General features: G+C 53.2%; 3 protein-coding genes across 4 annotated transcripts; 2 read left to right on the top strand and 1 right to left on the bottom strand.

Moving 5' to 3' along the window:
• Positions 1-659: 659 nt before the first annotated feature.
• PINK1 (PTEN induced kinase 1) lies at positions 660-10,338 on the top strand. Its single transcript, XM_082295552.1, has 8 exons — positions 660-1,015; positions 2,986-3,285; positions 4,223-4,326; positions 5,976-6,158; positions 6,529-6,692; positions 7,673-7,800; positions 8,552-8,788; positions 9,168-10,338. Exons 1-8 carry the CDS (start codon positions 686-688, stop codon positions 9,426-9,428), a joined length of 1,707 nt encoding a protein of 568 aa, XP_082151678.1. The 5' UTR covers positions 660-685; the 3' UTR covers positions 9,429-10,338.
• Positions 10,339-11,664: 1,326 nt separating this feature from the next.
• Positions 11,665-14,605, top strand: AGMAT (agmatinase (putative)). The gene is made up of 7 exons (XM_082295748.1): positions 11,665-12,067; positions 12,179-12,381; positions 13,120-13,168; positions 13,300-13,495; positions 13,833-14,012; positions 14,273-14,357; positions 14,469-14,605. Exons 1-7 carry the CDS (start codon positions 11,685-11,687, stop codon positions 14,540-14,542), a joined length of 1,170 nt encoding a protein of 389 aa, XP_082151874.1. The 5' UTR covers positions 11,665-11,684; the 3' UTR covers positions 14,543-14,605.
• A 457-nt stretch (positions 14,606-15,062) lies between these two features.
• DNAJC16 (DnaJ heat shock protein family (Hsp40) member C16) lies at positions 15,063-26,697 on the bottom strand. Of its 2 annotated transcripts, none has more exons than XM_082295890.1 (14): positions 26,486-26,697; positions 25,219-25,285; positions 24,030-24,360; positions 23,599-23,783; positions 22,341-22,445; positions 21,590-21,748; positions 21,105-21,235; positions 20,688-20,871; positions 20,332-20,514; positions 20,035-20,111; positions 19,715-19,795; positions 19,530-19,628; positions 18,933-19,103; positions 15,063-18,524 (listed from the first exon to the last, which is right to left on the bottom strand). In XM_082295890.1, the coding sequence occupies exons 1-14, from the start codon at positions 26,644-26,646 to the stop codon at positions 18,128-18,130; spliced, it is 2,331 nt and encodes a 776-aa protein (XP_082152016.1). In that variant the 5' UTR covers positions 26,647-26,697; the 3' UTR covers positions 15,063-18,127. The 2 variants fall into 2 exon arrangements, with proteins under 2 accessions (XP_082152016.1, XP_082152017.1); XM_082295891.1 differs by having other exon boundaries at positions 18,933-19,100.
• Between the last annotated feature and the right edge of the window lie 477 nt (positions 26,698-27,174).

Below are 27,174 nucleotides of genomic sequence, written 5' to 3'. Positions count from 1 at the left end.
CCCATTCCCCCTCTCCGTGCCCCATTCCCTCTCTCCGTGCCCCATTCCCTCTCTCCGTGCCCCATTCCCCCTCTCCGTGCCCCATTCCCTCTCTCCGTGCCCCATTCCCCCTCTCCGTGCCCCATTCCCTCTCTCCGTGCCCCATTCCCTCTCTCCGTGCCCCATTCCCTCTCTCCGTGCCCCATTCCCCCTCTCCGTGCCCCATTCCCCCTCTCCGTGCCCCATTCCCTCTCTCCGTGCCCCATTCCCCCTCTCCGTGCCCCATTCGCCCTCTCCGTGCCCCATTCCCTCTCTCCGTGCCCCATTCCCTCTCTCCGTGCCCCATTCCCCCTCTCCGTGCCCCATTCCCCCTCTCCGTGCCCCATTCCCTCTCTCCGTGCCCCATTCCCCCTCTCCGTGCCCCATTCCCCCTCTCCGTGCCCCATTCCCCCTCTCCGTGCCCCATTCCCTCCCCGTGCCCCATTCCCTCTCTCCGTGCCCCATTCCCCCTCTCCGTGCCCCATTCCCCCTCTCCGTGCCCCATTCCCTCTCTCCGTGCCCCATTCCCCCTCTCCATCCCCTCCCGTTCCCGTTCCCGGGGGCGTGGCCTCACCGCCCCAGGGGCCATTTCGGGGCGTGGTCTCTCCCCACTGGCCCGCCCTCGGCCCCGCCCCCCGGCCCCGCCGCTCTCCCTGAGGCGGCGGCCATGGCACTGCGGCTGCTGCTGGCGCGGGCCCTGCGGCTCTTCCCGCGGTGCCGCCCGCCCTGCGCGCCCCGCGCCGCCCCCGGCCCCGGCCCCGGCCCCGGCCCCGGCCCCGGCCCCGCGCCCGCCGCGCCGCCCGCGCCATGGCGGCCCTGGCTGGCCTGGCTGCCGGCCGCCCGCCGTCTCTTCCTGCGCGGCCCGGCGGGCGGGCTGGCGGCCGTTGCGCGGCGGGGCCGCGGCGGCGTCTGCCTGGCGCTGGCCATGGCGCTGGGCTTGGTGGAGCCGCGCCTGGAGGAGCAGCGCCGGGCCGAGGCGGCGTGTCGCCACATCCAGGTGGGAAGCGGGCCGCGGGACCCGAGGGCCCGGGGATCCCGCTGGGCAGCGCCTGGGGAGCCCTCTGTGACGGGGGGCGGGGGGGGCATTGCTGGGGCGGAGAGCCTCAGTCACCCCCCAAGAAGGGCACAGGGGGTCGTTGCTCTGCGTAGCCCTCCAGACACCCTTCATGAAAGGGAGGGGGGTCCTTGATGTGAGGCGTCCCTTGACCCCCACCCCCCATGAAGGTCACAGAGAGTCAGTGCCGTGGGGAGCTACTTAGACACGCCCCCCATGAAGGGAAGGGGGGTCCTTGCTTTGGGGGGTCCCTCAGACACCCCTCATTAAGGGTAGTGGGGGGGTTATTGCTCTGGAGAACCCATTAGACATCATCCATAAAGGGGAAGGGGGATTCTTCCTGTAGGGAGCCCCTCAGATGCCCCCTCTTAAGGGAAGGGGGAGGGTCGCTGCTGTGGGGAGCCCCCCAACCACCCTTGGTGAAGGGGAGGGGAGAGCCTTGTTTATGGAGTCCCTCAGACACCCCTCATGAAGGGGACGGGGATCACTACTGTGGGGAGCCCCCCTGACAACCCCTGTGAAGGGCACACTGTGGGGAGCCCCCCGGACACCTCTCCATCTCTCCCCAAGGAAGGTGGGGGGTGCTGCAATGAGCACATCCCCAAAAGTGGGCTCTTCTGGGAGCGGCCCCACAGACACCTCTTCCTCCCCAAAAATAGGATCCTGGGGAGGCCTCTCACTTGGCAGCCCCTCATCACCCTAAAGCAGGTACTAGGGGATCCTTACTCTCTGTCCCCCTACAGAGGGAGGGGGTTGGGGCCCTGGTGATGGGGGTCTCATGTCCCAGGACACTGACGTTGATCCCCAGGTCCATCCCCTCTGCCTGAGACAGATGGGGACCCTGTGGTGCTGAGCCAGGCCGTGCTGGCAGGGCACATGGGACGGATGGTGCTGAACATATTTCCTGGGTAAAAATAGACCTTTGGTGCTCAGAGCCAGCTGTCACCTGCTGCACTGACCAGCAGACACATTCCCTGAAGTTTCTCAGGATGCCTTCTCTCCTCTGCCCTCGCCGGCTAGTTCCATTTGCTGTCTGTGGGTCTGTGTCCCGTTGTCCCATGACACATCCCTAGGGTGGTCACTGGTGCTTTGGGGCTGCAGTTCGCAGAGAAGGCCGCTGGTTTATATCAGTCCAGGTGACAGCTGGGGCACCGCCAGACCTGTAGGATCATGAACTGTGATGAAACTCCAGAGCAGCCTTCTATGTGTTGTTTTCCCACATCTTTTGATTTCCTCCCCCAGCTCCCTCCCATCATGGAGTCACTCTTCCTCAAACTAACCAGCCCTCACAGTCGACTGCCACAAAAAGGCAGGAAATATTGTTTTTCCTGTTGCTGCTTTTAACTGGGTTTTCTTCTAAATGCTGCTAACCTGATTTATTCATGGAGGGGGAGAAAAGTGTAATAATGCATCTGTTTTTAGAAGTGTTCAGTTAAACTTTTCTTTACACAACCACAGAATTATGGAATGGTTTGGGCTGGAAGGGACTTTAGGGCCCATTTCCTTCCACCCCCAGCCATGTGTAGGGACACCTTCCACTATCCCACGTTGCTCCAAGCCCTGTCCAACCTGGCCTTGGACACTTCAGGGATGGGGCAGCCACAGCTTCTCTGGGCAAAATATATTTATATTCTAGATTAGCAAATTACTCCCCCTCCTGGTTCTTCTTCCCTCAAAAAGGGCACCTTTACAAAAGACTGATTTAGGGGTAGATTGTATCAGACAAAAATATATTGGCCTGCCACTTATCTTCCCTGTGGTTACAGTGATTTGAGCCCAATGGTTAGAGTCTGATTGTGACTTTCAGGTTGGACCAACCCACCGGGACGTGTAATACCACTGAAACACCAAGTTCTCCTTCGCTGGGAAGTTTGGGATAACTGAGTGGGTTTTCCTGTTTGTATTCCTTTCAGACCGTGTTTGTTGGGAAGAACAAGCCACAGAAAGATCCCTTGAGCTCATTCCGCTGGCAGGGCTTCAAGCTGGAGGAATATCTCATCGGCCAGCCCATCGGGAAGGGCTGCAGTGCCGCCGTGTACGAAGCAGCCATTCCCTTCTGTCCCAATCCTCGGGATCGTGCGGAGAGCAGCCGTCTCCCAGCCGTGCAGCAGGACCGTGGCTCAGCCTCCCAGGGGGCTGAAGAGGAGCCTGTAGTGGAACACCAACCGAAAGGGGCTTTTCCCTTAGCTATCAAAATGATGTGGAACATTTCGGTAAGGAGTCGGCACTGAATCCCCACTGGGGAATTCTGGCTGGAATGTTTAGTACTGAAGTGTTGAAAGTGCTAATTATGGAGTGCAGGATGAGTGTGTCACAACAAAGCTGTTGGTAGGTGACACTGGAGACGTCGAGTGTTAGTGAAGAGTCCCAGAGCAAGGTAATTAGCATTCATCATCCTCTGGAATCGGCACTGAGAGCTGCTGCTGCTACTGGAGCTGTTGGGTATGGAGGTGATGTTTTGGGAAGAAAAGGTTTCTGAGGCTGGCTCTGAAGGAAAGGTCTAGGAATGGGAAAGCCACTGGTGCCAGTGGTTTAGGAATTGGTGTCCTGTCAGTGTCAGGACAGAGGTAGCTTTCTTCCTGAAGAGTCAGTGGTCTCAGGGTGGGCAGTAACCTGCCTGCTGGGTCCCCTTGCCGTGAGGTGACTGTCCAAGATCTGCTCCTGTGTTTCCCAGCCTGGGTGACTGGTGATCCAGTCCCTCAGTGTGGCTCTTCCATGTTTAAAAAAATCCATGTGACTCTCCCCATTGATGTGACAAGTGAATATTTCAAGAGAATCTTCCAAAATGCCAACATCTGGAATCCCTTGGGCTCCAGAAGTACCCTGGCATTTAGCTGTGGGCTCTTCCACTTGGATGTGGAAGTCGAAAGTGGGTGTTAAGGTGTAGCTTGGATTGCTGACGGTCAAGGATGCATTTGAAGTGACAAATAGATTTCTTTCTGCAAATAAAGGCCTTGCCACCTCCCTTGGTGAACCCTCTGAGTAGTTAATTGCCTTCTTTGATTTTCAAGGGAGGGAAGTCCTGGAATCTAGTCTCAGTCGATCCGGCTCCAGACACAGTGCCAGCAGCAGGATTATCTGCTTTCAGCTTGTGTTGGGGCTGGGTGATTTTGGAGCTGAAACCAACGTGGGGTGTGATTGTTGCTGCAGGCTGGTTCCTCGAGTGAAGCCATCCTCGATGCCATGGGCCGAGAGCTCGTCCCAGCCACAGGTGTTGCATTATCTGGGGAATACGGAGCTGTCTCTGGCCGCAGGTACGGACACTACGGAGATGGCGAGGTGCTAATTTCATCCCTTGATTAATTCTGCACCAATCTGCACTGCTAGGAAGGTGGGCAGAGCTTTTTAGAATAGCTTCTGAAGGCAGGTAAACCTGGGGATTGTTAAATTTGTTGGCATGCAGGGAATTGCATTGCTAAACTCTCATTGCTAAACTCCAGAGGGAATTGGAAGGGTGTGCCAATAATTTGGGAGCATTTAGGGTCCTGCCAGGGTCTGGTGGGTGGCTGTGGCTGTGTCTTAGCTTCCCTGTGTGTGAAATGTGTTGGCATTTGCTGAGGTAAAGGCTGGAGGAGCCACTGCTCAAACACCATGTTAGTTTGCATTGTGATGCTTTTTAATTGCACCCCTGCAATCAGTAACAGTTTGAGTGTTTTAAACATCAAATGTTTTCACTGTAATACAGTTTGACTGTGAGGTTTGAGAACTGGCTTAAAATTGGTGTAAAATGGGTGCTGGACAGGGAGGTTGAAACTGTTTTAGTGCAGGAAAACTGGTGAGAAGGAAAATGGAAATGACTCAGTTCCCACTCTTTCACCTGAGTAGGAAGTGAGCAAACAGCATGAAGGTGGAAAATCGCATGGAAACTTTTAAATTACCTCAAGTTAGCTATCTTTTTGTTCTGAAATGCATCTTTTTGTTCCATTTGAAACAATGAAGTCCACAGCCCAGATTGTCTGATTTAAATTTCAAATCCATCCTGACTGCCAATACAAATGAATAATGAGTGCTGTGCCCTGTGTGGCTGGCTGGGAATGCAATAGAGCAGCCAAAGGGATATTTGACATTCAGGGGATGAGAGACCTGTGTTGCCGACAGATAGGTAACCTGCTTTTCAGGGCAGTGAGAGCTTCCTGCCTGTGCCATAAAATAGAGGGTCTAAATTGATACTCCCAGTGTGAAGTTGACCTTTATTATATTTCTAACAAAGTAATTGCATTTGGGTGTCATTCTCTAGAGCTGCTGCAGCTCTTTTTGAATGGAGAAGCAGCCTGTGCGTGGCTCTGCCTTTGTTAGCAGCATGGAAGGGTCAGTGGGGCTTGAGTAAAATGAAAAGCAGCATGTCATGTGTGAGGGTTTTTATCAAAGCTTTGTTTGTAGCGCAGGTGAAGCACCTTATTTCCTGTTTGGCCATTGTGAGTAGGGAAATCCAGTTACAGCAGAGGCCCTGTGGGGCCTTGGTTGGCTCAGTTTGCTCTGGGAAGCAGCGGGGTGGATGCTGAGCTCTGGAGAAGCTGCTGGGAGATGCCCATTGCTGCGGTGGATCCGCACGGGCTGCGGGTGCTCTGCGTCCACCTGGGAAGCGCTGGGCTGAGATGCTGATTGGGAAATGGGCCATGAAACTGCTGCCCATGTTCTTCCTCAGTGAATGGATTCCAGGATGTGAGTGTCTGACTATTTGCTTAACATGCAGTCCTGTAATCCACCCTGTGCAGCTTTAATCTCCCTCTGATGAGGCTTCCAGTGCAGAACAAATGTGTTTGCTCACTGCTGGGGAGCCCTTTGGTGTGGAGGATGGGCCATAATAATGAAAAGTAATTCCAGCAATAATAGCAATGTGTCTGTGATCCATCAGAACCGACGGAGGGATTGATGTGATCTGTGGTGTCTCTCCTCTGCGCAGAAAACCTGTCCTTGGGAGGAAGACGCTTCAACCTCATCCAAATATAATCCAGGTGATCCGAGCGTTCACATCCTCTGTCCCTTTGCTGCCCGGAGCCTTTGCTGAGTATCCTGACGTCCTTCCATTGAGCCTGAACCCCAGAGGGATCGGCCACAGCCGCACGCTCTTCTTGGTGATGAAGAAGTAGGTGGAGAGAAGCTGGTTAACGTGACTTGGGTACTCTGTCCCTGCAAAGCTTGCGCCTGGGCTGCTGCCAAAGAGCAGAGTATGCTCTTGGAAATGCCTCCCAGGACCTGTTCCAAGTCCTTGAGGTTCTAACTGTGCTTGCACAATGAAGACAAACCGTTCTTTTTAATAATTGCCCCAAATTAAAATAAGAAATGTGGAGTTTGTCCCCATTTGTCTGCCCTTCTAGGCCTGAACTTCACCCCTAGTCTGAGCACGCTGCTAGAGATGGAGTAGAATCAGTAATGAGATGAGCCAACGCTGAGGTTGAACCGCCAGTGATAAGCCTCCAGGATGCTAATTCCCACTTTTTCCTTGTTCTGCCTAGTTACCCCTGCACGCTGCGCCAGTATCTGCGGGAGAACACTCCAGATGTCCGCCTCTCCACAGTGATGATTCTACAGCTCTTGGAAGGCGTGGACCATCTTGTTCGACATGGAATAGCACACAGAGACCTCAAGTCTGACAACATCCTCGTTGAATTTGATTCTGGTACGTAGATCCCTGAGGATAAATGCCAGTAAATTCACAGAAGTGATTTGGTCACGTAGGTATTCGGGGAGGTCCCACCCAGCTGCGTGTTTGGGGAAAGAAGCATCAAACCTTTTGAATAATCTCAGTTTTAGTTTTTAGCTTAGTGTTTGCTGTCACTGCAGTAAGTCATTCATTGATCCTGTCTGTGCCTGAGGTTTTGGATCATTAACATGGACATAGTGTATTGCTGAGGTGATGGATTGCATGAGCACAGCCAGCATTGACCAGAGCATCTGGGAACACATTTGGGATGCTGCAGGAGCCTTTGCTTCAGGCTCTTGGCTCTGTCATCTCTCCCAAGCCAAAGAGCACAGGGAGCCTCTTAAAATCCCACCCCATGGCCAGGTTAATAGTGCTGCACCCTGGGCTGGTGAAACATGGGCTGGGAGGGAAGGGAACCAACGCAGCGTTTTCATCCTGTTTCAGCATGTTCTCCTGTCAGCCTCTAGCAGAGATTTTAATTACCTGAGCTCTTTTTTGGTGTGATTGAGATTCAGATGGGCAGGAAGCCATAGCAGGCAGGCAGGTCTGTGTAATTAGGAATGGAAGAATTTGGTTGAAGAGTATCAGGGAGAGAGACAGAGAGACCACTGGAATCCACCTGCCTTCCTGGAGACAGGCCCAAGAGGCAGATGATACAGAGGATTCTCTGTTCCCCAGGGCTCAGGATGTAAAATCATAAAATTGTGGAATGGCCTGGGTTGGAAGGGACCTCGAAACTCTTCTCATTCCAACCCCCTGCTATGGCCAGGGACACCTCCCACTAGACCAGGTTTCTCTACTGAATATCTTTACCCACAATCCTGATGAGGGGACCAGATGCCCCCTCAGTCAGTTTGCAGAGGACACCAAGCTGGGTGTTGGTGTGATGTGGTGTTTGGTGCAGCCAGGTTCTCCCAAACTGAACCCTAACTCTGGCAACCCTGTGTTGTTCACAGCTGGCTGCCCCTGGCTGGTCATCACTGACTTTGGCTGCTGTTTGGCAGATGAAAACATCGGCCTGAGGCTGCCCTTCACCAGCTCCTATGTGGATCGGGGTGGCAATGGCTGCCTCATGGCACCTGAGGTAAATCCCTCTGCAGTAGTGCTTTGTGGTGCTGGTTTTCTGCTTGTCCTGCTGTCGGGGCAAGAAGTTTTGGTGGCACAGAAGGTTTGTGTCCTACCTTGAGTTAGGCTTGGTGAACGTCTGTGCTGAGCTGTGTTGAATAGCCACCTTGAGTTCTAACAGGTGAAACCTAATCAGTTGATGTTAAGAGGCAGAATCAGCCTTTCCCCCCTTCATATTTACTCTTTAGTCTTTATCCAGGCCCATTTCCATATAACTGTTAAGGATTTATGCAGCAGTCCTTGTGTTGCAACAGTGGCTTTTGGCTGAAGTTCAAAGCAGTTGTGAAATTATTTACTGTTCCTTTTTATTTCTCTGATGATAAGCCTGATAAAAGCCAAGACACCCTTAACTGTCTGCTGAACCTGGAGCACCTTGCTGTGGTGTTGGTTGTTCATCTGCAGGTCTCCTGTCTCCATAATTCCAGCAGGAGACAGCCTTTGGGACTCTGGGAATGCTGGTCAGGGGCAATGGCTAAAGCCTCAGTGCAATGTCCAAACTCCTCCCAGCATCCCACTGGGCTGAGCAGTGCCAGAGGTTTAGAGCATGGCAATAGGGAATATTTACACCACAGATTCAGATGCAACCCACCTTTGGTTCCAATCTCTTAAGTTTATTATGGGGAAAATGCTGATTTGAGCATTAAAAATCGAATTCCAGCACAGAGGCCGCACTCGAGCTGTTTATTTGAGTAGCCCCCTCTCCATGGCAGGTGATCACAGCGTCACCTGGTCCTGGCACGGTGATCAACTACAGTAAAGCCGATGCTTGGGCTGTTGGAGCAATCGCCTACGAAATCCTGGGCCTGGCCAATCCTTTCTATGGCCACGGGCACTCGACTCTGGAAAGCAGAAGTTACCAGGAGGACCAGCTGCCGAGCCTACCCGACCACGTGCCCCCCGAGGTGAAGCAGGTGATAAAGATGCTGCTTCAGAGGGATCCCAACAAGGTAAGAAGCTGTTGCCCTCAAGATATCCTCTTTGGGAGTATCCCTGGTGGATCGTTTTGCCGTGGAGGGCTGCGGGTGCAGGAGTTAATCCAGATCTCACTGCAGGATCAAAGGACAGTATAAGGATCAAAGCCAAAAAAAAGAAAAAAAACTTTGCTGAGTGGTGCTGAATCATTCCAGGGATTTCAGGAGATGTTTGTTGTCAGGACTGGACCTCACATTGGAGGGTTGCACACAACATTATATATGTACAGTAATAGTCTCAAAGGGCTTTCCAATTCACAGGGTGGTGCCTCAGGGGAGGCCCAGGGGTCAGCGTGCTGGTGATGTGGCTGAGTGCAGCAGGATCAGCTAATCTCCCCTCCCCTTCCTCTTGCAGAGGTTGTCTGCGAGAGTTGCTGCGAACGTGCTGCACCTGAGCCTCTGGGGTGACAGTGTTGTAGCGTCCAGGACCCTGAAACCCGACCAGATGATCGCCTGGCTGCTCTGCCAGTCTGCAGCCACCCTGCTCACCAACAGGCTGGCGGAGAAGAGCCAGGTAGAAACCAAAATGAAGATGTGCTTCTTGGCAAACCTTGAGTTTGAAGACCTCTGGGCAGCGATATTCCTGTTGCTGGCCTGGAGAAGCCACTCTGGGTGAAGGAACCACCTGGAACATGAGCATCCCACATAAATGGCACTTCCTAAAGGCACATAGGAACCCGTCCTTTCTGTCTGTCTGGAGTCCTGTAGTGCTTTAGGGAACAAGCTGCAGGCCTGTGTTTAGGAGCTTGAGTTTCTCTCTAGCAAGAGTTAACCATGCCCCTGCTAATTTCTGCCCCTGCTGGAGGAGATGCCCTTGCTTCCTTACCCTCTGGAGGGTAGGGTGTGTGGACCTTGCAGGTGTCCAGAGGTACGTGGTTGGTTTGTAAGTTGTGTGTTGAGTGAAGCAGGTTCCTTTCAGAGGGGTAGCTGGAAGGAGGCACTGTCTGGCTGCATTTTACATGGAAACATCACAATTTAAACAACACACAGAAATCCAAGCTGACAAAGGGACCTGCCATCTGTTCTTGGGGTAACCAGGGTGGTCTGAAACTCATATTCCTCTGAGCTGTGAAATGACAGCCTGAGAACTTCCTGGTGAGGTGCTGCCTGGTAACGTGAGCATCAGCAGCACTAAAAACCTCGCAGTTGTACACAGGATAGTGGAAGCACATCATCCTCAAATCCCGCTTATCTTTGTTCTTAACTGTTGTAGCTCTGTGGTGGAGGCTGCCCCAGGGTCCAAGGCTGAGTCAGACTCTCCAGTTAGGGATAATGCTCCAAACAAAGTGAGGCTGGGCAGCAGCCTCTGCTTAAAGAGCTTAGTGTGATGCTCTGCTCTTTTACCTGCCTGTGTTTCCTTCAATGAAATAATATCCTTTGGTGGGGAGGACGGGAGACATCAATCTTTAAATAACAACAGCCATGTTTGTGAAACATCATTCGATTTCGTGGCTATAATTGTGTTTAGAGGAACTTGGGGAGAAAGTTATTTATGTTTGTTGCACAATAAATGGAAGATGAAGCTCTGTGGCTGTGTGGGTTCTCTCAATCCAATTTGGGCTGTGGAATGTTGGTTCCGGGCTGTCTTAAATGCGAATTCAGCTCTTTCCAGTCCTCACTGTGGAACATGGTGTTTTATTCCAAGTGGAATTCCCCGAGGAGGAGGAACAGACCTTGCCTTGGGGATGTTTCGTACTCTCCTGCATGGTACGTCACTGGCTGCTCCTGCAGTTTCCAGGTAGATGAGAGTGGCTGATACCCCTAATCATCACAGGATAACCTGCTCTCAGGGTTCTGCACGTTGTTCTGGTGCAGCAAAGAGCACAGAGCCTGGGGAATCGGGGAAAATGAGCTCTTAAGGGGAAAAGTTGCAAAAAAAGACCTTTGTAACATTGATCTGACTCAACCAAAGTGTGTGCTGCTGTTTCTTGCTGAGTTCTTGCAGTGTGTTTCTGCTGCCTTTGCTTTGTGTGTGCCTGAGTCTGGCAGTGAGTCCCATGTCCTGGACATTCTCTGGAGCCTTTTGAGGAGTAAATGCTGCTGCTGTGTGGTGGATCTCTACTCTGAGCCCTCTTTCTGCCATGAACATCATTCCTGTGCCTTTCCCTCTCTCTTCCAGGTCCAGTCTCTATTCAAGTAGGGAGCAGAATTAGGGGCTGGGGCTATTCAGTGTCAAGTCTGTTTGTACTTGCCCAACGAAGGTTTTATCTGTGCTGAAGAACTCGTTGGAAACTTGCTTCCCCTGGAACCCATTTCAATTCTGTCCTCAAAAATGGCTTAAAATGCTTGTCCTGCAGCTTGTCCCTCTGGTCCTTAAATCCCTGTTAATGCTTCCCCTGTGCTTGCATTTTGTCCTCCCATGGTTCTGCTGAGGCCAGACTTTCCTTTTGTTTTCTTTCCCTTCTGCCTCCCGCTAACGAGACGTTTTTATGATTCTTCAGCATTCTGTGTGCTTTTGTGAAGTGCAGGTTAAAAGTACAAGCTGTTAGTGCAGCAAATGCTGCCGTGCTGTCTGCCTGCAAATGCCTGAGGGGAGCAAACTGGGACAGCTCCCAGCACGTCCAGCGGGACGGCTCCCAGCACTTCCTGCCCTGTCCCGCTAAGCCCTGCCGGGGCTCTTGCCCCTCACTGCCGTGTTTGTTCCCAGTGTTTGCCAGGACTATGCCATTGGGAGAGAGGGTGGCTGGGAGGGTGAACGTGGAGGCTGGGCTGGATTTCTGCCCTTCCCCGGGCAGTGGAGTGTTCGGCTGCACTTTGATCCCTAGAGAGAGGCTTGGCAGAGGCGGCTGGTGCTCTGCCCGAGTTGGGAACGGGCTCCACAGCACCCCTCGCTGCGTTCCCTGTGGGCCAGAGGGTGGGAGAGTGGGTCAGGATGAGGCCCCTGCTCTGGGCTGCCTGCAGCCAGCTGCTGCCTCAGGGAGCTGGGCTCTGCGCTCCCAAGCCAGCTCTGACCACTCTGGTGACCACTCTGGTGACCACCTCACACCACAGCCTGCGGCCCCCGGCCCCTCTGGCCACCTCCAGCTCGTCACCCAGTGCGTTTGCAGCGTTCCTCCGGCCCCTGGTTCCAGGGAGCAGAGCCCCCACCCGCTGGAGCTCACGGTTCAACGTGCCCCCCAGTGCCCTGCTCGTGGCCCGGCCCGTGGGGGTCTGCTCCATGATGAGGCTTCCCCTGCAGGCGTCGGCGGAGGGGCTGGACGCGGCGTTTGTCGGCGTTCCGCTGGACACGGGCACGTCCAACCGGCCAGGAGCCAGGTAAGGGCCAGCCAGGGAAGCTGGTGCTTCCCTCTGGCCATCACCTTCCCGTGGTGAGAGGAGTGCTGGGAACGAAGCCCGGCGGCGTTTCCCAGCCACGCCATCGCCCAGGTTCGGCCCGCGTCAGATCCGCGCCGAGTCCGCGATGGTGAGGAGGTGCAACGGCAGCACCGGGGCGGCACCGTTCGACTCCCTGCGGGTGGCCGACATCGGGGACGTGAACGTGAACCTCTACAACCTGCCCGACAGCTGCCGCCTCATCCGGGAGTCCTACCAGGGGATCGTGGCCTCCGGCTGCGTGCCCCTCACCTTGGGTAAGGAGCCTGTTTCTCCCTGTCCTGCCACCGTGTCCTGGCTCCGTCAAACTCCCTCTCCTTCTCCTCCCATCATTCAATCCAGACTTGGCAGAAGGCGAGCGATGAATCCGTCCCCTGCACGGGCTGTTGTGCTGTACTGTGGGTAAATTCACAGGCTCTCTGCTGAGCAGGACGTTCTGTGATGCCTCTTGCTTTGGGTCAGAAATGAGGAGGATGGGTCAGTCTGTAAATACAACCAGTGATGTGTTTTTCGTGTCCTGTTGAGCAGGACCCAAAGCAAGAGGAGGTTTTGTCCCTTGTGTCCTTTCAGCTGAGCGAGCACCAGGCTTTGCACGAGGCCTGATTTGGGTGCACGTTCAAGTTTGCAGCTGTTACAGCTTGGCATTGCTGAAGGAAGTGAGTGTGTGGAGTAACGAGGGGCAAGTCACCAGTTACAGTGTCCTCAGAAGCTGATCAAATGTCTATTTATAAGCCCAATCAAGGGTCCTGCTCCACAGGCTGTCCCTGCTGGCAGTCCTGCAGATCTGATCCTCCCTAGAAGGAAGGCCAGGAGAAGAGAGGACCCAAGAGAGGACAAAGGAAGCAACCTGCACCTGGGAGTGTTATTTTCCTTTGGCAATGAAGCCCTACATAAATAAGTGCAGGATAAATGCAAAGAGGGAAAAAATGACTTGGGAACAAAAGTAATGATCGCTGAGCTGCTCTTGTGTTCCCCTTCCCTGTGTCCTCTTGCAGGTGGAGATCACACCATAACATACCCAATCCTGCAGGCCCTGGTAGCAAAGTACGTATCTAATCCCGAGATGAAGGACCTGGGAAAGCCTCAGGAAGGCTCCTGGTTCGCTGTCCCTGCTGTTGGCAGGGCCACCATGCACACACAGGACAGGACTAACACGGCCACCCTGTCTGGAGCAGGCACGGTCCCGTGGGACTGGTGCACGTGGATGCTCACACCGACACCGGAGACACGGCTCTGGGGGAGAAGATCTACCACGGGAGCACGTTCCGGCGCTGTGTGGAGGAAGGGCTGCTGGACTGCGGCCGCGTGGTCCAGATCGGCATCCGAGGCTCCTCCTATGACCCCGATCCCAACAAGTACTGCCGGGAACAGGTAAAGTGATCCGCAGCCGAGCGCTGGGTGCTCTCCCTGCCATAAATACCACGTCAGTCATATTTACTTGGCTTCAGCAGGGAAATTAATGCATTTTCTGACTCTTGTTCCATGCCAGTGGCTTGTCCTGCTGGACAAGCACTCCTGGCTCACTGAGTGTCAGCTGAGCGGAGAGTAAAAAAGTGTGTGTGGGGAGTGGAAGGTGTTTCCAGGTACACTTCTGTAGCTTTGCCTTGGAATGAGGGTTGTTCCTGTAGATATTCCCCAGCAGGGCTGGGGATGCTGTTCATCTCCCCCCTTTCCCTAAGCAGGTGCCTGTGTCTCTGTGTTCCCGCAGGGTTTCCGGGTGGTCCCAGCTGAGGAGTGCTGGATGAAGTCCCTGGAGCCACTGATGAGGGAGGTGAGGGCACAGATGGGGGACAAGCCAATGTACATCAGCTTCGATATCGATGGGCTGGACCCCGCGTACGCCCCGGGCACCGGCACCCCGGAGATAGCCGGGCTCACACCGGCGCAGGTGAGGGGGACACCGCTGTCCTTCCCAGGGGAAGGGAAGGGTTTGCTCCCTTTGAAGGAGGTCGTTTCACCTGCACAGCAACGTGGAAGTTTAGGGAGGCCAGGAAGTGTTTCCTTGTGGTGATGAGGAAGGGAAATGTGGAACTGATACGGTTTGTTCTGTAGAGGTTGGGTTTCCTTACTGGAGTATGGGGAAAGCAGAGCCCTGATGGGTCTGCTAGGTCAGATGTGTTTCTTGATCCCAAATCCATTTTTCCTTAGGCTTTGGAGATTATTCGTGGCTGCAGAGGCCTGAACATAGTGGGGTGTGACCTTGTGGAAGTTGCACCAATGTACGACGCCTCTGGTGAGTCTGAAGATGCCTGAGGGCAAGACAAGTCCCTGGCACAGGTGGCTGTGGGTTGAAAGCCTTTGGATATACACAGAGTTTTTTCTTTTATTTTGTCTTGTCTTTTAGGCAACACGGCCCTCCTGGGGGCAAACCTACTGTTTGAGATGCTGTGTGTTCTCCCAGGAGTGAAGACGCTGTGAGGGCAGTTCCCACCTGCCCTGGGGCGGTGCTACTCTGCGTCCTCAGCCAGGCTTTCCATGTACCCTTCCCTTCAGCTGGCTGCAGCCAGCATGGGCTTTGCAGCACAAATAAATGCCATTTACCACTAGAGAAGGTACTTTTAAGCTGAGAAAGTGCAAGGAACAGGCTAGACACCCCATTTAACTGGGGTCTGGAGCTTTGGAGTTGGTCTGGGAAAGGGATAGCTAATGCCATTTTGCCTCTGGAATGACTCACCTGGCTCACAGGGCTCCTGGAAAAACTGCCACTGATAAAAGGTTTGTCCCATTAGAATGTGGCAGCAGGACAATGAATGCAGAAGAAAGGAGGGCATGAAGGGGGCCTGGGCCTCCTGCTGAGAGTAGGGACATACTTGACTAGATTTCCTGCTGATGGAATAACCAGGAGTTTCCTATGGCAGGAGCAGTTTAATGCTCCTGATATTTCTGAGAGGACATGGAGGCGAGGTTAGTTTGTGCATGGAGACACAGAGCCACCTCGTCACACATTAAAATAGTTTATTTTGGTTGCGTAATCGTCTTAAAACAAAATGACATCAGTGCCTGTTCACAAATACAAAAACAAAACAAAACAAAAACCAAACCAAACAAAAAAACCCAAAAATAAAAAAGACAAGTTTGCCAAATAAGTTAATTCCCCCCCTCCCAGTATCAAAAGTGCAAAATAGGTACCTAGTTTTCAGTCCTACTTGTCAGGCTGCGCTCGTGTCCTGGCTCCTGCTTGCTGTGGGTGAAGGGCAGAGACAGGGAGGAGTTTGGGAACAACCTCCACTCTGGGGCCTGTATCCCTTCGCCTCAGCTGCGAGTACTGTGCCATCACTCAGATCCCACTAGGAAAGTGCACTAGGACCGAATTTCCTCAATCTTTGGATTACAAACCACCACGCACAGAACAGAATTGCAAATGTTCAGAAAATGATGGGGGGTGATGGCTCAGGGCTGCTGGGAGAGGGCAGATCCTGGGATAAGCAGCTCTGACCGCGGTCTCAAGACAGAAAACACCTGGAGTGCCACGCTGGCACTACAGCCAACTAACCCAGGGGTCAGAGCAGCTTGGCTTTTGCTTTGATCCAAGCAAAAGCTTCCATAAAAATCCAGGAGCTGTGCTCCCATCCAGCTGCAGCTGGCATGGGTGGACTGATGCAAGCGCTCCCTCAGCTCAACTCCAGCTGAAAGGGGAGGCTACCTGTGCTAAAAAGAAAATAAGCCCAAGGATTCTGGCAGCGTGCAGCACACACAAGGGATGTGAAGGCCATAAAGCCTTCTCCCCTTCCTCAGGGCAGGGCTGAATTCCCTCGCTGTAGCATAAATAGGCACTTTTTATCATGAGTCGAGGGTTTTCTCCCTGTTTCTGCCCAGCTGAAGAGGCAGCAGAGACACAGAGAGCATTCTTCTACTTTTGCAAATGTGTAAGACGTTATGTGGAGCCTTCTGCTGGGCTAAAACCTATTCCAGCCACATCCTGCACGGCAAGCTGTGGGAAAAGTGCAGGAATGCTGTGGTGATTGCTCCAGCCAGGTGGAAATAAAGTCCAGAAGCATCAGGCTGGTGTTTCATTCCCCCTCTGCTCTCTGTCAGCGCTGCCTGTGCGCCTTCACAGGAGCTTCACAGGAGCTCCTGGGCAGGAAGAAGACCTCACCTTCCCTCCTTCCCTCTACTTTAGTGCCTCATTCTGTAGCCCAGAATCAACTGGGCTGGAATTAATTAACCTCACGGTTTGTTTACCTGGTCGGTTTGTAGCATCGCAGCCTTTATTTGAAGCATGTTTTACAGGGGTCTGAGGTACCTGTGGGGGTTGGAGCATGCCAGGCTGCTCCCAGGATGGGGAAATGTGGTGAAGCAAGGCTTTGGGAGCAACTAGAGCATGTAGGGAGTGCAATGACTGGAGCATTCCCGGCTTCTGTGCGGGATCAGCAGCTAGCTCAGGGGTTATTCCTACTGACTGGCTGCTCTGCTGAGATGGTAACTAAGGTGGCAAGGGCTGAGTCTGCCATTAACACCATGTGCTCGCTGAGTGCTCTGTGTTCCAAGCCCTGTGGCGAAGGCCACTGGCCCCCATCCCTGTGCTTTGGCAGTGCCGGAGTCTGATGGTGCTGCGGGGCTCCAGATCCATGGAAGGTGCCAGTGTCAGCCCCAGAGCAGCAAAAAGGAAGAACAAACCTCACAGGATTTCAGTCCTGGGCACAAAGAGAAGCCCTGCTGCCTCACTTGGTCACTCGAGGAGTGTTCAGCAGCCAGGAGGCTGCTGCTTGTCCTGCCTCTGCCTTACCCAGGGCCACCCTTTCCCTGTGGTGCTGAAGTGGCCGTTGGGGCACCACTACAGCAAAGCATCATCCAAACCCTGGGCTGTGCAGCTGTTCTAACCTCACACACCCCCACTGCTTCCAAAAGACAAAAGAAATACCCAAGCAAACAAACGCAAAGCCACGGGAGCAGCCTGAGCGTGGAGAAATGGAGGTGTGGGGCAAGAAGGAAACGGGTGAGAGGCTGAAACCCAACATCTCAATCCCCCGACTAAACCAAAGGAGCTTCACACGCACGCAACGGTCTGATGATACAGCACTTCTGGGGCAACATTTCAAGAATACAATCGTTGAAGGATGAGGTTCCTCGATACAAAGGAAGGTTGGTTTGTACTACAGCTGGAAGGGTGTTTGCAAGGAGCCCCAGTGACTCCCTGGCAGCTACGTAGAGTATTTTTACACTTCTACTGGCTCATAGCAGCTCACGCCTACAATCTGAGGACGCGGGTAAAGTTATGGCTCTAGGATATATTGTCTAAAATCGACAGAAGCAGAAAAGGCATCTGAAAAATCAACGTGACATTTAAATGGCTCAACACTTTGACAGTATTTTACGGCCGTGCCCTTTCCCTCCCTGTTACGGTTCAGCCGGTGAAGCTGCAGGTGGAACCATGACACGAGGAGCATCAAACATGCAGATCGCCCACGAGCCCGCACCACGTGGGAGTCCCAGCTAAGGTTTGCTACAAGGGAGGTGGTCCTGACCGGATTCTGCATCACTTACCATGGGGAAAGCTGAGAGAGTACGACTGCCTGGTGAGAGGAGGCCTTTCAGAAGGGCAGGGCCTGGAGGAGGGTCTGCAGGGTCTTGCCAGAGTTACACCATGCACCATGGGCTAAGCACACGGGGACGGGGAGGGAGAACCGTGACCCGGCCTGCGTCACCGGCCGCGGCTGGTCCGGACCCAGGGAAGTCACGGTTTTCTTCAACCGAGGTAAAACAAGAGATGGGACGGGGGCGACTCGGGAAGCAGATGTGGCAGGACGAGAAGGGCAAAACAGACTTCTTGGCTCTTCGGTTGCACGGCGTCCAAACGCACGGCAGGGCGGTGGAGGGCACATGGGTGCACTTGGCTGTGCTCCTGGGCTCCGGACGCGGGAGGTGTGTTCTAGGTGCCGGCCCCAGGAGAGTTCATCTAAAACCTAAGGTCCATTCATCACGCTTGTTTTGAGTATTCCTGGAAAGAGCTGTCCCTTGTCATCTTCATAAAAAGTTTGTCCTTTAGAACCTCTGTAAAATCCCTCAGTCTAGCGCTGGCCACGAGGGGATATAGAACCTCTGTAAGGAACCCTCTAGAAGGCGTTCCATCCAAAAGGACAATTTGTGTAATTTGTTTTTAATGGATCTAGATCCTGGGCTGCAGGAGGGTTTCCCTCTGGCTTCCGTGTGTTGTAAAGCATCGTAATCCTCGCACAATCCCAGGGTTCCCCCCTCGTCCCCTGATCTGTGAGGCTTAAAGAGGCAGAAGTACTTCTTGTGGCCGTTCAGAGCCAGAACGTAGCCCGTGTAGTCACGCTCGAGGAAATGCTTGTCATACTGGTTTGGGATGGGGGCCGCATCCTGCGCAAACTCCAGCAGATACTCCAGCCACTCTCGGTGCTTGTCCAGGCTGAGGAAGGAGAAGTGAAGAGAGCTGCTCCTGGGGGAAGAGCAGAGAAGGCAGTGGGATTAGCACATGTCCTGAGCCCGGCTGGATTCCTGCTGGGCAGGTAAGGAATTGTCAACAAGGGTGGGGCAGTGCTGTGTTCCTGCAGCTCCTTTTTCAGCTCAGTGTATGCAGCACTGTCCTGCTTTCTATTTGTCAAAACACAGGTACAGCCAAAGTGGCACCAGCACCTGACTCCTCTGGCCACCATCACCAAATCTGGCTGGGAACAGCCTCTTGGTTTTTGGTAGCTCATTGCCACTGATGAGGGCAGAGGCCGCTTCGCTCGCCAGAAGTGTTCATTCCTGGCAATGGAGTTCATCCCGCTCCTCATGTGTCACCAGAGCAGCATCATAAAGTGGTTAACACAGCAACAGAAACCCAGGAGAGGGCCCAGCCTACCCTGTGAATGTGTAGACTTCCAGGGCGAACTTCTGGAGCAGGGGGGTTTTGGTGGAGTTGGACAGGATCAAGACGACGTTCATATGCCCCGGCCTCAGGCGCACCAGGTTACTGGTGTAGTTGATGTCCGTTAGCTCAGTCACCTCAACAAAGCCCTTTTTGGGAATCCTGCTGCAACAAAAAGACCAGTGAAAGGGAAGCAAGGGACTGGGAGCAACTGAGGATGGAGAAACTGTGAGTGTGTTCACCAGCCCGTTACGCCGAGCCATCGCTGTGCCTTGTAGCCAAAGCCAGTGTAACTGGTGCAATGGCTTGGTTTGCATCTCCCTCAACAAGTGGGTCAGACCTTTACCCATCCCCTGAGGATGCTGTCTTGGGCAAACTTGGTGGGAGTTGTTTAATAAGCAGATTAGTCCTGGCTGCCTGGGTCCTGGCTGTGCTCTGGTCCTCCTGCCTTGCTGTGCCTGTTCTGCCCCACACAACAACTGCACTCTGTGCAGGTTCAGCACTTCTCTGCTTGCCACTAATCCTGCCTGCACAGGTACTCTCTGAGCAATGCTTCTGCAGAGAACATTGTGGAGAAGTTAGAGAGGGAACCTGTTACTCTCTTTGCTGAAGCTCGTGTCGTTCTTCTCCGTCTTTGCAGCGGTTTCTTCTTTCCCCGAGGGTGGAGAGTCCCTTGTGTCACTCGAATCACTGCAGAAGAAGGTGATTTTGTGTGTGTTTAAGGCCTTGGGTTGGACTGAGGAGCTATCCCTGAGGGCATTCTGGTGTGCACTCACCTGAAAGCCTGAACAATAACGGTGCCAAAGAGAATGAAGAGCGCGGAGAAGAGCAAGGACAGGAGTGGCATCATTTCTCGCCTGAGGGGAAGATGTGCAAGCAGCAGTCAGGTGTGGGAGTTCACATTATCTGCCTCAATTTCAGTTCCTGCCTACCTCAGATAACACTGTGTGCCTTCCCCAGAAACTCAGCCTGTTTCTTGGGTCATAAAGACCATCAAGTTTTTGAGTGCTGTCCAAAGGGAGGCTAAAATTGGATCTGTTTTAAAATAAGGTGACAGGGAAGCAGTGAAAACCAACAATGGATGCCCAGTCCGTACCAGTTACTGTGAAACAAACTGTCCCAGCAGTCTGAGATGTAGTCCAGCGTGGAGTAGAACCATCGGACAAGGAACATCTGCTCGAAAAGAATGAAAAGCAAAAAACAAATGACAAAACTGCTATAAAGAGCCCCAACAGGTTCAGAGGACGCCACAAGCGTCCTTCCATAAGCAAGAAATCTTGTAAGAGCCTTGCCTTGGTATTTTAAAAGATAAATAATGCCTTTGAACAACCTTAATGGGACTGTCCACAAAGGTAACACGGATGTCAGGCATCTGGAAAGGCCGTGCACTTACAGGAGCGAGCTCATCATTCAGGTCTGCCACGACAGTCTCCGATGAGAGAAGGCCGGGGTCTGTCCTCAGCTGGTCCAGGAGATCCAGGAGGATGAAGTTGTCCTCTTTGCTGCCCTGCCAGGCCTCCTCCAAGGCTTTGTAGGCAATTTTCCCCGCATTACTGCGTCTCTCCAGAATGACCACCTGGATGAGCCAAGAGCATGGCAGATGTCAGAGAGGAAGGGGCTTTTTTATTTTCTAGACAGATGATTCATTTCAAACCACTGCCCAGAATTAGGTGTCAGATCAAGGTACAGCATCAATTAAATGACAGGCTAAAAGAAGAAGGGATTAAAAACATAAAAGGAAACCCTCACAGCTGATCTTCCATGATACTTCTCCTCATCCATCAGCAAAGCCTCTGCAAATTCCGGCTGCCGATCGCTGTAGATGTGCACAAACCTCAGCGTGTCTTTTGTGTTGGCCACAGCAAAAGTCAAAAAGGCCTCATAAGCCTCAGCAAACTTCTCTCCTTCCCTGGTAAGCAAGACCACGCAGTGCCTGGGTGACACAACAAGATGGGGGATTAAGAGCCAGTCTGGAGGTGACAGGGAATGAACAACCCCTTTCCTCTTGCCAGAACAATCCTGATGAGCCAGAAACCTCTCTGACAGTGTGGATATTGGGCATGATCCAATGCAGTCATTGATCTTTTCCCTCAGAATCAAACCAAAACTGACTCTAGGAGCAGCCCTAGAGCCTTGGGAAACAAAAGAGGGGGATGTGTCACTTACTTTCGCTGACGGTGAGACTTCTTCACAGGACACAGCTCCTGGAACAGCCTCTGGTTGGTGAGTCTGGCCACCATGAGGAACTTATTCTGGGAAAGGAAGTCATCAATGAGCTGCTTCTTCATTTCTCGTGCCTGGCAAGGACAAAGAGAGCAGAAGTCAGAACTGAGCAGGAAGACGAGGGGAAAGGTGTTGGATGCTCCTGGGGAAGGCTGCCAGCCCTTGTGGTCCTCTGTGCAGTCACCCAAGATGCTCAGAGGCCCCAAGACTGGGAAGTTACATGTGTCCCCCCTCCCCAACAGGTTAGAGTCCCCCAAGCTTCTCCTTTTCTAACACTCGCTCTCCTTCTCCTCCAAAGCCTGAGTTTAAGCTGAGAACAAACACTCTTCTTTCAAACTGCACCACTGACCAACCTCTCATTGCCAGCTTGGTCAGAAAAGCTCCGTGCTCGTTTTCCCTAAGCTCTTGGAGAGGGCTCTGAGTGATACCTGCACAACATCAGCGGGCCGGTCGATGTGCTCCTTGAAGATCATCATGGTGGGAGTGTAGACATTGATGTTGTACTGGCTGGACAACTCCTCAGTGCCTCGGAGTCCGACGTACACGTACCCAAAGGACAGGTAATCTCGGTAGGCAAAGGCCGTCAGCTGGGAGGGAGGAAAGCCCCAGCACGTGTTTATGTTACAGAGTGACCATCTTCTCCCCCGAGTGCCCGTGGTGTGCTCTTTGCTCCAAGAACACATCTTGCTGTTTGAACGCCATTGGATGTGCTGTGAGAGGTACAAGCCCTTCCTCTCCCTCACTGAACCACATTTTGTGTCCTCTTAGTCATTGTGCTGGGAGCCTCAACAAATCCACAGCTTTATTTACAGCCTGATTTGTTGTAGGGTAGCAGGGGCTTCTTAGGAAATGGGATTTTCAGTACCCAAATTAGATACGCCACAAACGTCTGTCTTTCCCAACAAAGGTTGTACACCTCTGTTGCTTCTACCTCTGAAACACACCTGCACCTTCACACCCACGAAGGGTAACTGTGTCAGGACAAAGAAACAGACTCCTAACAAAGGTGGTCACCTGGCTGTGCCATTTCCAACCAGCACAAATCACCTGCCTCTCCTAGAACCAGTCAGTGGTGTCTGGAGGCATCAGTCCACCTCTGCTCACAGCAGGGGTGTGTTTTCTTTTGGAACATCTGGATTTATAAGCAAGTCAAAAACGCAGTGAGAGAAGTGACATTACCTTGTATAACAAGGGCACAACTGGCATGTGATCGAACAGCAGCACGTGGGGCTTGTTGTCCTTCTTCCAGTCGGACAGAAAGCGGATGTAGTTTTTATCTGTAATCTTTAGACAGAAGCGGAATGTTATTTTAACCTCTGAGCCGTCAGATACCGGCAACGCTCTGCAATGAGGTGTCTGAACGAGGACTGAACCTGAAAGGGCTGTCCCAGTGTTGAAGGAAGCAGACTGTGGGCTGGTCTTTCCACCAGATATTCCTGATTAATGAATGAACTAAAACCAACACTCGACCTCCCTCAGCCCTCTTAGTTATTGCAGCCTCTGTTGATGCCATTCCAAGTCAATGCCAATGGCACTGTTCTTCTCCTGTTTGTTGGGACCATATTCTTTATACATATACATAAAGTGGGAAGCCAAGGGTTAAAAGGCACCTGTGAGCTCCATTAAACCTGCTCTGTTTCAGGTGTAATACCTCTCAGAAAGGACATAAATGGCTGCATTTACTGTAGAATGGAAACAGACCCTGTTTTTGGGGAGAGGAGTCAAATAACTCCAATACCCAGAGGACGAGTCAAGAGCCTGTTGGGGAAAGTGACCCCTGGTGAAGATCCCAAGGGAAAATGAGGTGAGGTGAGATGAACAAGGCAAAAGCAGAGGCCAGGCAGGTGAGAGTGCTGTGGGAGCTGACCCAGCACCATTGCACTGAAAGTGGCGGTGGGCATTTCAGGACTCTGCCAAAAATCACCAGAAGGCTGAAATACAGGAATGTTTTATCAGTTAGGAGGTTTATTTATGACTGTGAAAGGGCTCATGTTGCCAGCTCCAGTTTCAAAGGTCTGAAAGAAAACTGGACAAAACAAACTGGACTCTGTGTCAGTGAGTTTTGGCAGACATGACCTATGAGGCAGTGAGTGGTCCCTAATGTGCTGGATGAAATGCTGAGAAAGGAGGAGGGAAGTGAAACCCAGCAGGTTCCTGTCCTAGGGATAGCTTGGGTAGAGTCCTGCCAGCTGTGGGGTGTCACAGCTGGGGGCAGCTGGCACTAGAATTACTGGTGTGACCACGTGGTAGCAGGATCCGCCCTTTTCAAGGAGAAGTGTGGGGTGGGAACGCTTCTGACAGCTCCAGGGTTTGGAGCTTTGTGACACAGATCAGCTTGGAGCCCGAATTAAACAGATTAGCAACCAAAACAGCCAAGGAGAGAGGGATCTCCAGGCAGAGAGGAGAAGCAGCATCTGACACCCCTGCTAGAACCTACCTTTTCAACAAGATTCCCTGGCAGAAGGTTCTCCACGAACTGCCGCAGGTTTTCCCGAACGACAGCGTTGTGGAAGAAGGTTATTTTCCCGTTAATGAGCCCCAGCAGGGTCGGAGTGCTGTGGGCACCCAGATGATGGGCGAGGCGCCGTTCGTACCCCGCGTGAACAACGCCGATTCCTGCTCCTGGAAAAGGAGAGCACCAGGTTCACCTGAAAGATCCCCAGCAAGCCAAATGCACAGTGGAAAACTGACGACCTGCTCCTTTGCCCAGCACCCTACTTTGGAGTTAGGAATGTTTGGGAAACCATTAGCATAAATCCCTGAGGAAATCCACAGGGTTTAAACTGGGTCACACAAACCTGAAGGCAACCACTGCAGCCTCACTGGGCGAGGGAGACACACACCCAACCTCAACAACCTCATCCTTACCCAGCGCCTCCAATTCCTGAGCAACTTCCTTCCACACAGGCTCGATGTGGATGCAGCTGAAGCACCAGTCTGAGGTGATTTTAATGAGGTAAGGTTTCTTGAAACTATCCGGCACGATTTCATTGATGTAGTGGGAAAAGTGGAGCAAATACTTCTCGTCGGAGGTGTCGCGCCTCTCCGAATTGAAAGGGAAATGGAAGAAGGACTCATCAAAATAGAAGCCATCATGGAAGCGGTGGAACTGGCGATGATGCTGCTGAGCAAAGCCCTGGCTTTCCCCGGCATCTCCGTAGCGATCAAAGTTTGCCCTCTTTTCCTCGTTGGAGAGAATCTGGAAAGCAAATGATGGAAAAATGATTGCCTGAAACCACGAGGGGGAACTGCCCTGACTGTAATCCCTTAGTAGACAACGTAAGGAACGTGCAGCTTTTGCTGCATGTCAGAGGGATAAATATTTTGGAAGAAGGAAGCATCACATCCCTCTAGGGTCACTGTGGTAAATAAGGGTAAAAAACCCCTCAAAGTCCAAAGAAAAGGAGACCCTAAATCCAGACTGCTGTACCCTCTTCTGTCACCAACAGCTCCTTGGGTCTAAACATCCTGTGCTCTGAGCACAAATGATCTTTTCTGGAGTGGCTTTTGCTGGTCTCTCTTTGAATCTGGAGAGTTCAGAAAGTGCCAAAAGTTTTGCTGAGCAGCCAGAAGCCCTGCAGAGAAACCGCATTTTTTAACAGGGAAATAAGGATTTATTTTGATTTGCCACAAACTGGGGCAACCAATTTCCAGAACAACATGCAAATAACTACTGCTAAGAATAATTTGAAGTGACCAAAGCCCTGTGATCATTAACGTTGCTTACATCACCCCAAAATGCTTTTATGTATGTGTGACACAGTCAAGACGCTGCCCAGCTGGGCAGGGCTTGGGGAATACCCACTCCTTCCTCCTTTGAGGCTTTTTAGCAAAAACAGGGCAGACCCATAGCAAAGTATTTGCAGCAGAAACCATGCTGGTGACTCCAGTGGCTTTGTCAACAAAGCTGAGCAAACTTTTTGGGTGGGTCATGTCCACCTCCACAGGGCCAAGCTCCTTTCCCACACAGAAACACACAGGAAAAGCACAAAGCCATGTATAAAATAACATCGCTTAATGTTAACAATAGCAGGAGTTTGCAGGAAGCATGTGTTACCTCATAGGCCTTGCTGATCTGGATGAATTTGTCCTCTGCTCCTGGGTCCTTGTTTTTGTCAGGGTGCCTAAGGGGCAGAACCAGAGGAAAAGGGGTCAGTGGGGGGCACAGGGAGCTGTCGGCCTCTGTTTTGAGGTGAGGAGGACATGGGCAGTGAGGGCGTGCAGTGACATCCCTGAGGCTGAGATCAGATTTATACCCAGCACGCGCTGTCTCTGCCCAAACCCCATCCCAAAATGCAGGGCTGGGATGTGTGCTGTGTGCCTGTGGGCCCGTCCCTCTGTCTGCTCCATCCCCAGCAGCCTGAGCCCCGGACACGGAGCGAGTCTGCTTCATAGCAATGCCTCCCTTGGCTGCTGCCCTACATAACTACCGGGTTCTTCCTTAAATCACTTCCTGCCATGGCCTCGGGGATGTCTCACACAGAACAACATGGGCTCTAAAAGCTCCAGGTAATTTTCTTCACTTTATTTCTGTGCCTTAAGCCTGCCCCTCACCACACAACACCTGCATGAGGGGCGTGACATTTGCGCATCAAACACATTTCCCTTCCACAGCACAGGGACTGAACTGCCCTTGGACATCGAGGTATCAAGCTGAGATTCAACCCTTGTGTATTAGAAGTTCCCAGGTAGAAGCTTTTCTCCCCACAGCCAGACCAGCCAGACACCAAGAGAACTTTTCCCCCCCCCCCGTCACTTGACTCTGGGAGAACTTTTTCCCTTTGTAGCCAGACTCCAGCAGAACTTTTCCCCCCACAGCCAGACTCTGAGAGAGCTTTTCTCGCTGTAGCCTGATTCTGGGAGAACTTTTTCCCTTTGTAACCAGACTCCGGAAGAACTTTTTTCCTGTAGCCAGACTCTGGGAGAATTTTCCCCCTACAGACACACTCCAGGAGAACTTTTCCCTCCGTAGCCAGATTCCAGGAGAACCTTCCCCCCATAGGCAGACTCTGGGAGAACTCTCCCACCCCAGCCAGACCGTGGGAGAACTTTTCCCCCTGTAGCCTGATTCTGGAGAACTTTCTCCCCGCGTAAGCTGACTCTGAGCGAACTTCTCCCCCCCGCAGCCAGACTCCCGAGGGCTTTACAGCACGGATCACTGGCACGGAGCATCTACGTGTTTCAGGCTGACTCCCGGCCTGCGAGGAAGCACAGCCAGGCGAGGCGCCTCCTGCCACCACGGCCGCGGGGCCGGCCGCTGTCACCGAACCGGCGCCGGGACCCGCTCCCGGGGCCGGGCGGAGGGGTGGAAGGGCAGCACGTACCATTCCCGGGCGAGCCGCTTGTAGGCCTTCTTGATGTCGGCCTGGCTGGAGCTCCGGCCGACCCCCAGCACGCGGTACGGGTCGAATTCCCCCAGCGCGGCCGCTCCCAGCGCCGGCAGCAGCAGGAGGAGCAGGAGGCGCCCGGCCCGGCCCGGCTCCATGGCGCGGCGCGGCCCGCGGGCGGAGGGAGCGGACGGGCCGCCCTCCCTCACCGAGCGCCGCCGCTTCCGGCGCGCCCGCCCGCCGTCCCCATGGAGACCGAGCCCTTCCGGGAAAGCGGGGCTGCCGCGGGAGGGTGCTCGGAGGTGAGGCCCTGCCGGAGGGTTCGTGCCGGCCCAGAAGCTGTGGCGCTGCCGTGGGTTGGGTTCGGAATGGGAATGGTGGCAGCCGGGAGCGCCAGCCGTGTCCTGAGGGGCATCGGGCCAGGGAGGGGATTGTCCCGCTCTGTGCTGGGGCGGCCTCACCCGGGGTACTGAGGGTGGGTTTGGGCACCGCAATGTAAGAAAGCTATTAAGGTGGTAGAAAGCGTCCAAAGGAGGGCAGTGAAGTTGGTGAACGGCCTTGAGGGGAAGAGGAGCGGCTGAGGGCACTTGGTCCGTTCAGCCTGGAGGAGACTGAGGGGAGACTCATCCCAGTTACAACTTCCTCATGAGGGGAAAAGGAGAGACAGGCACTGATCTCTGCCCTGG

This window comes from Coloeus monedula (genome assembly GCF_965178545.1).
Source record: "Coloeus monedula genome assembly, chromosome: 22".
Lineage (NCBI taxonomy): Eukaryota > Metazoa > Chordata > Aves > Passeriformes > Corvidae > Coloeus > Coloeus monedula.
Note: the sequence above shows the minus strand (reverse complement) of the source record. Positions and strands in the feature narration are given on the sequence as shown.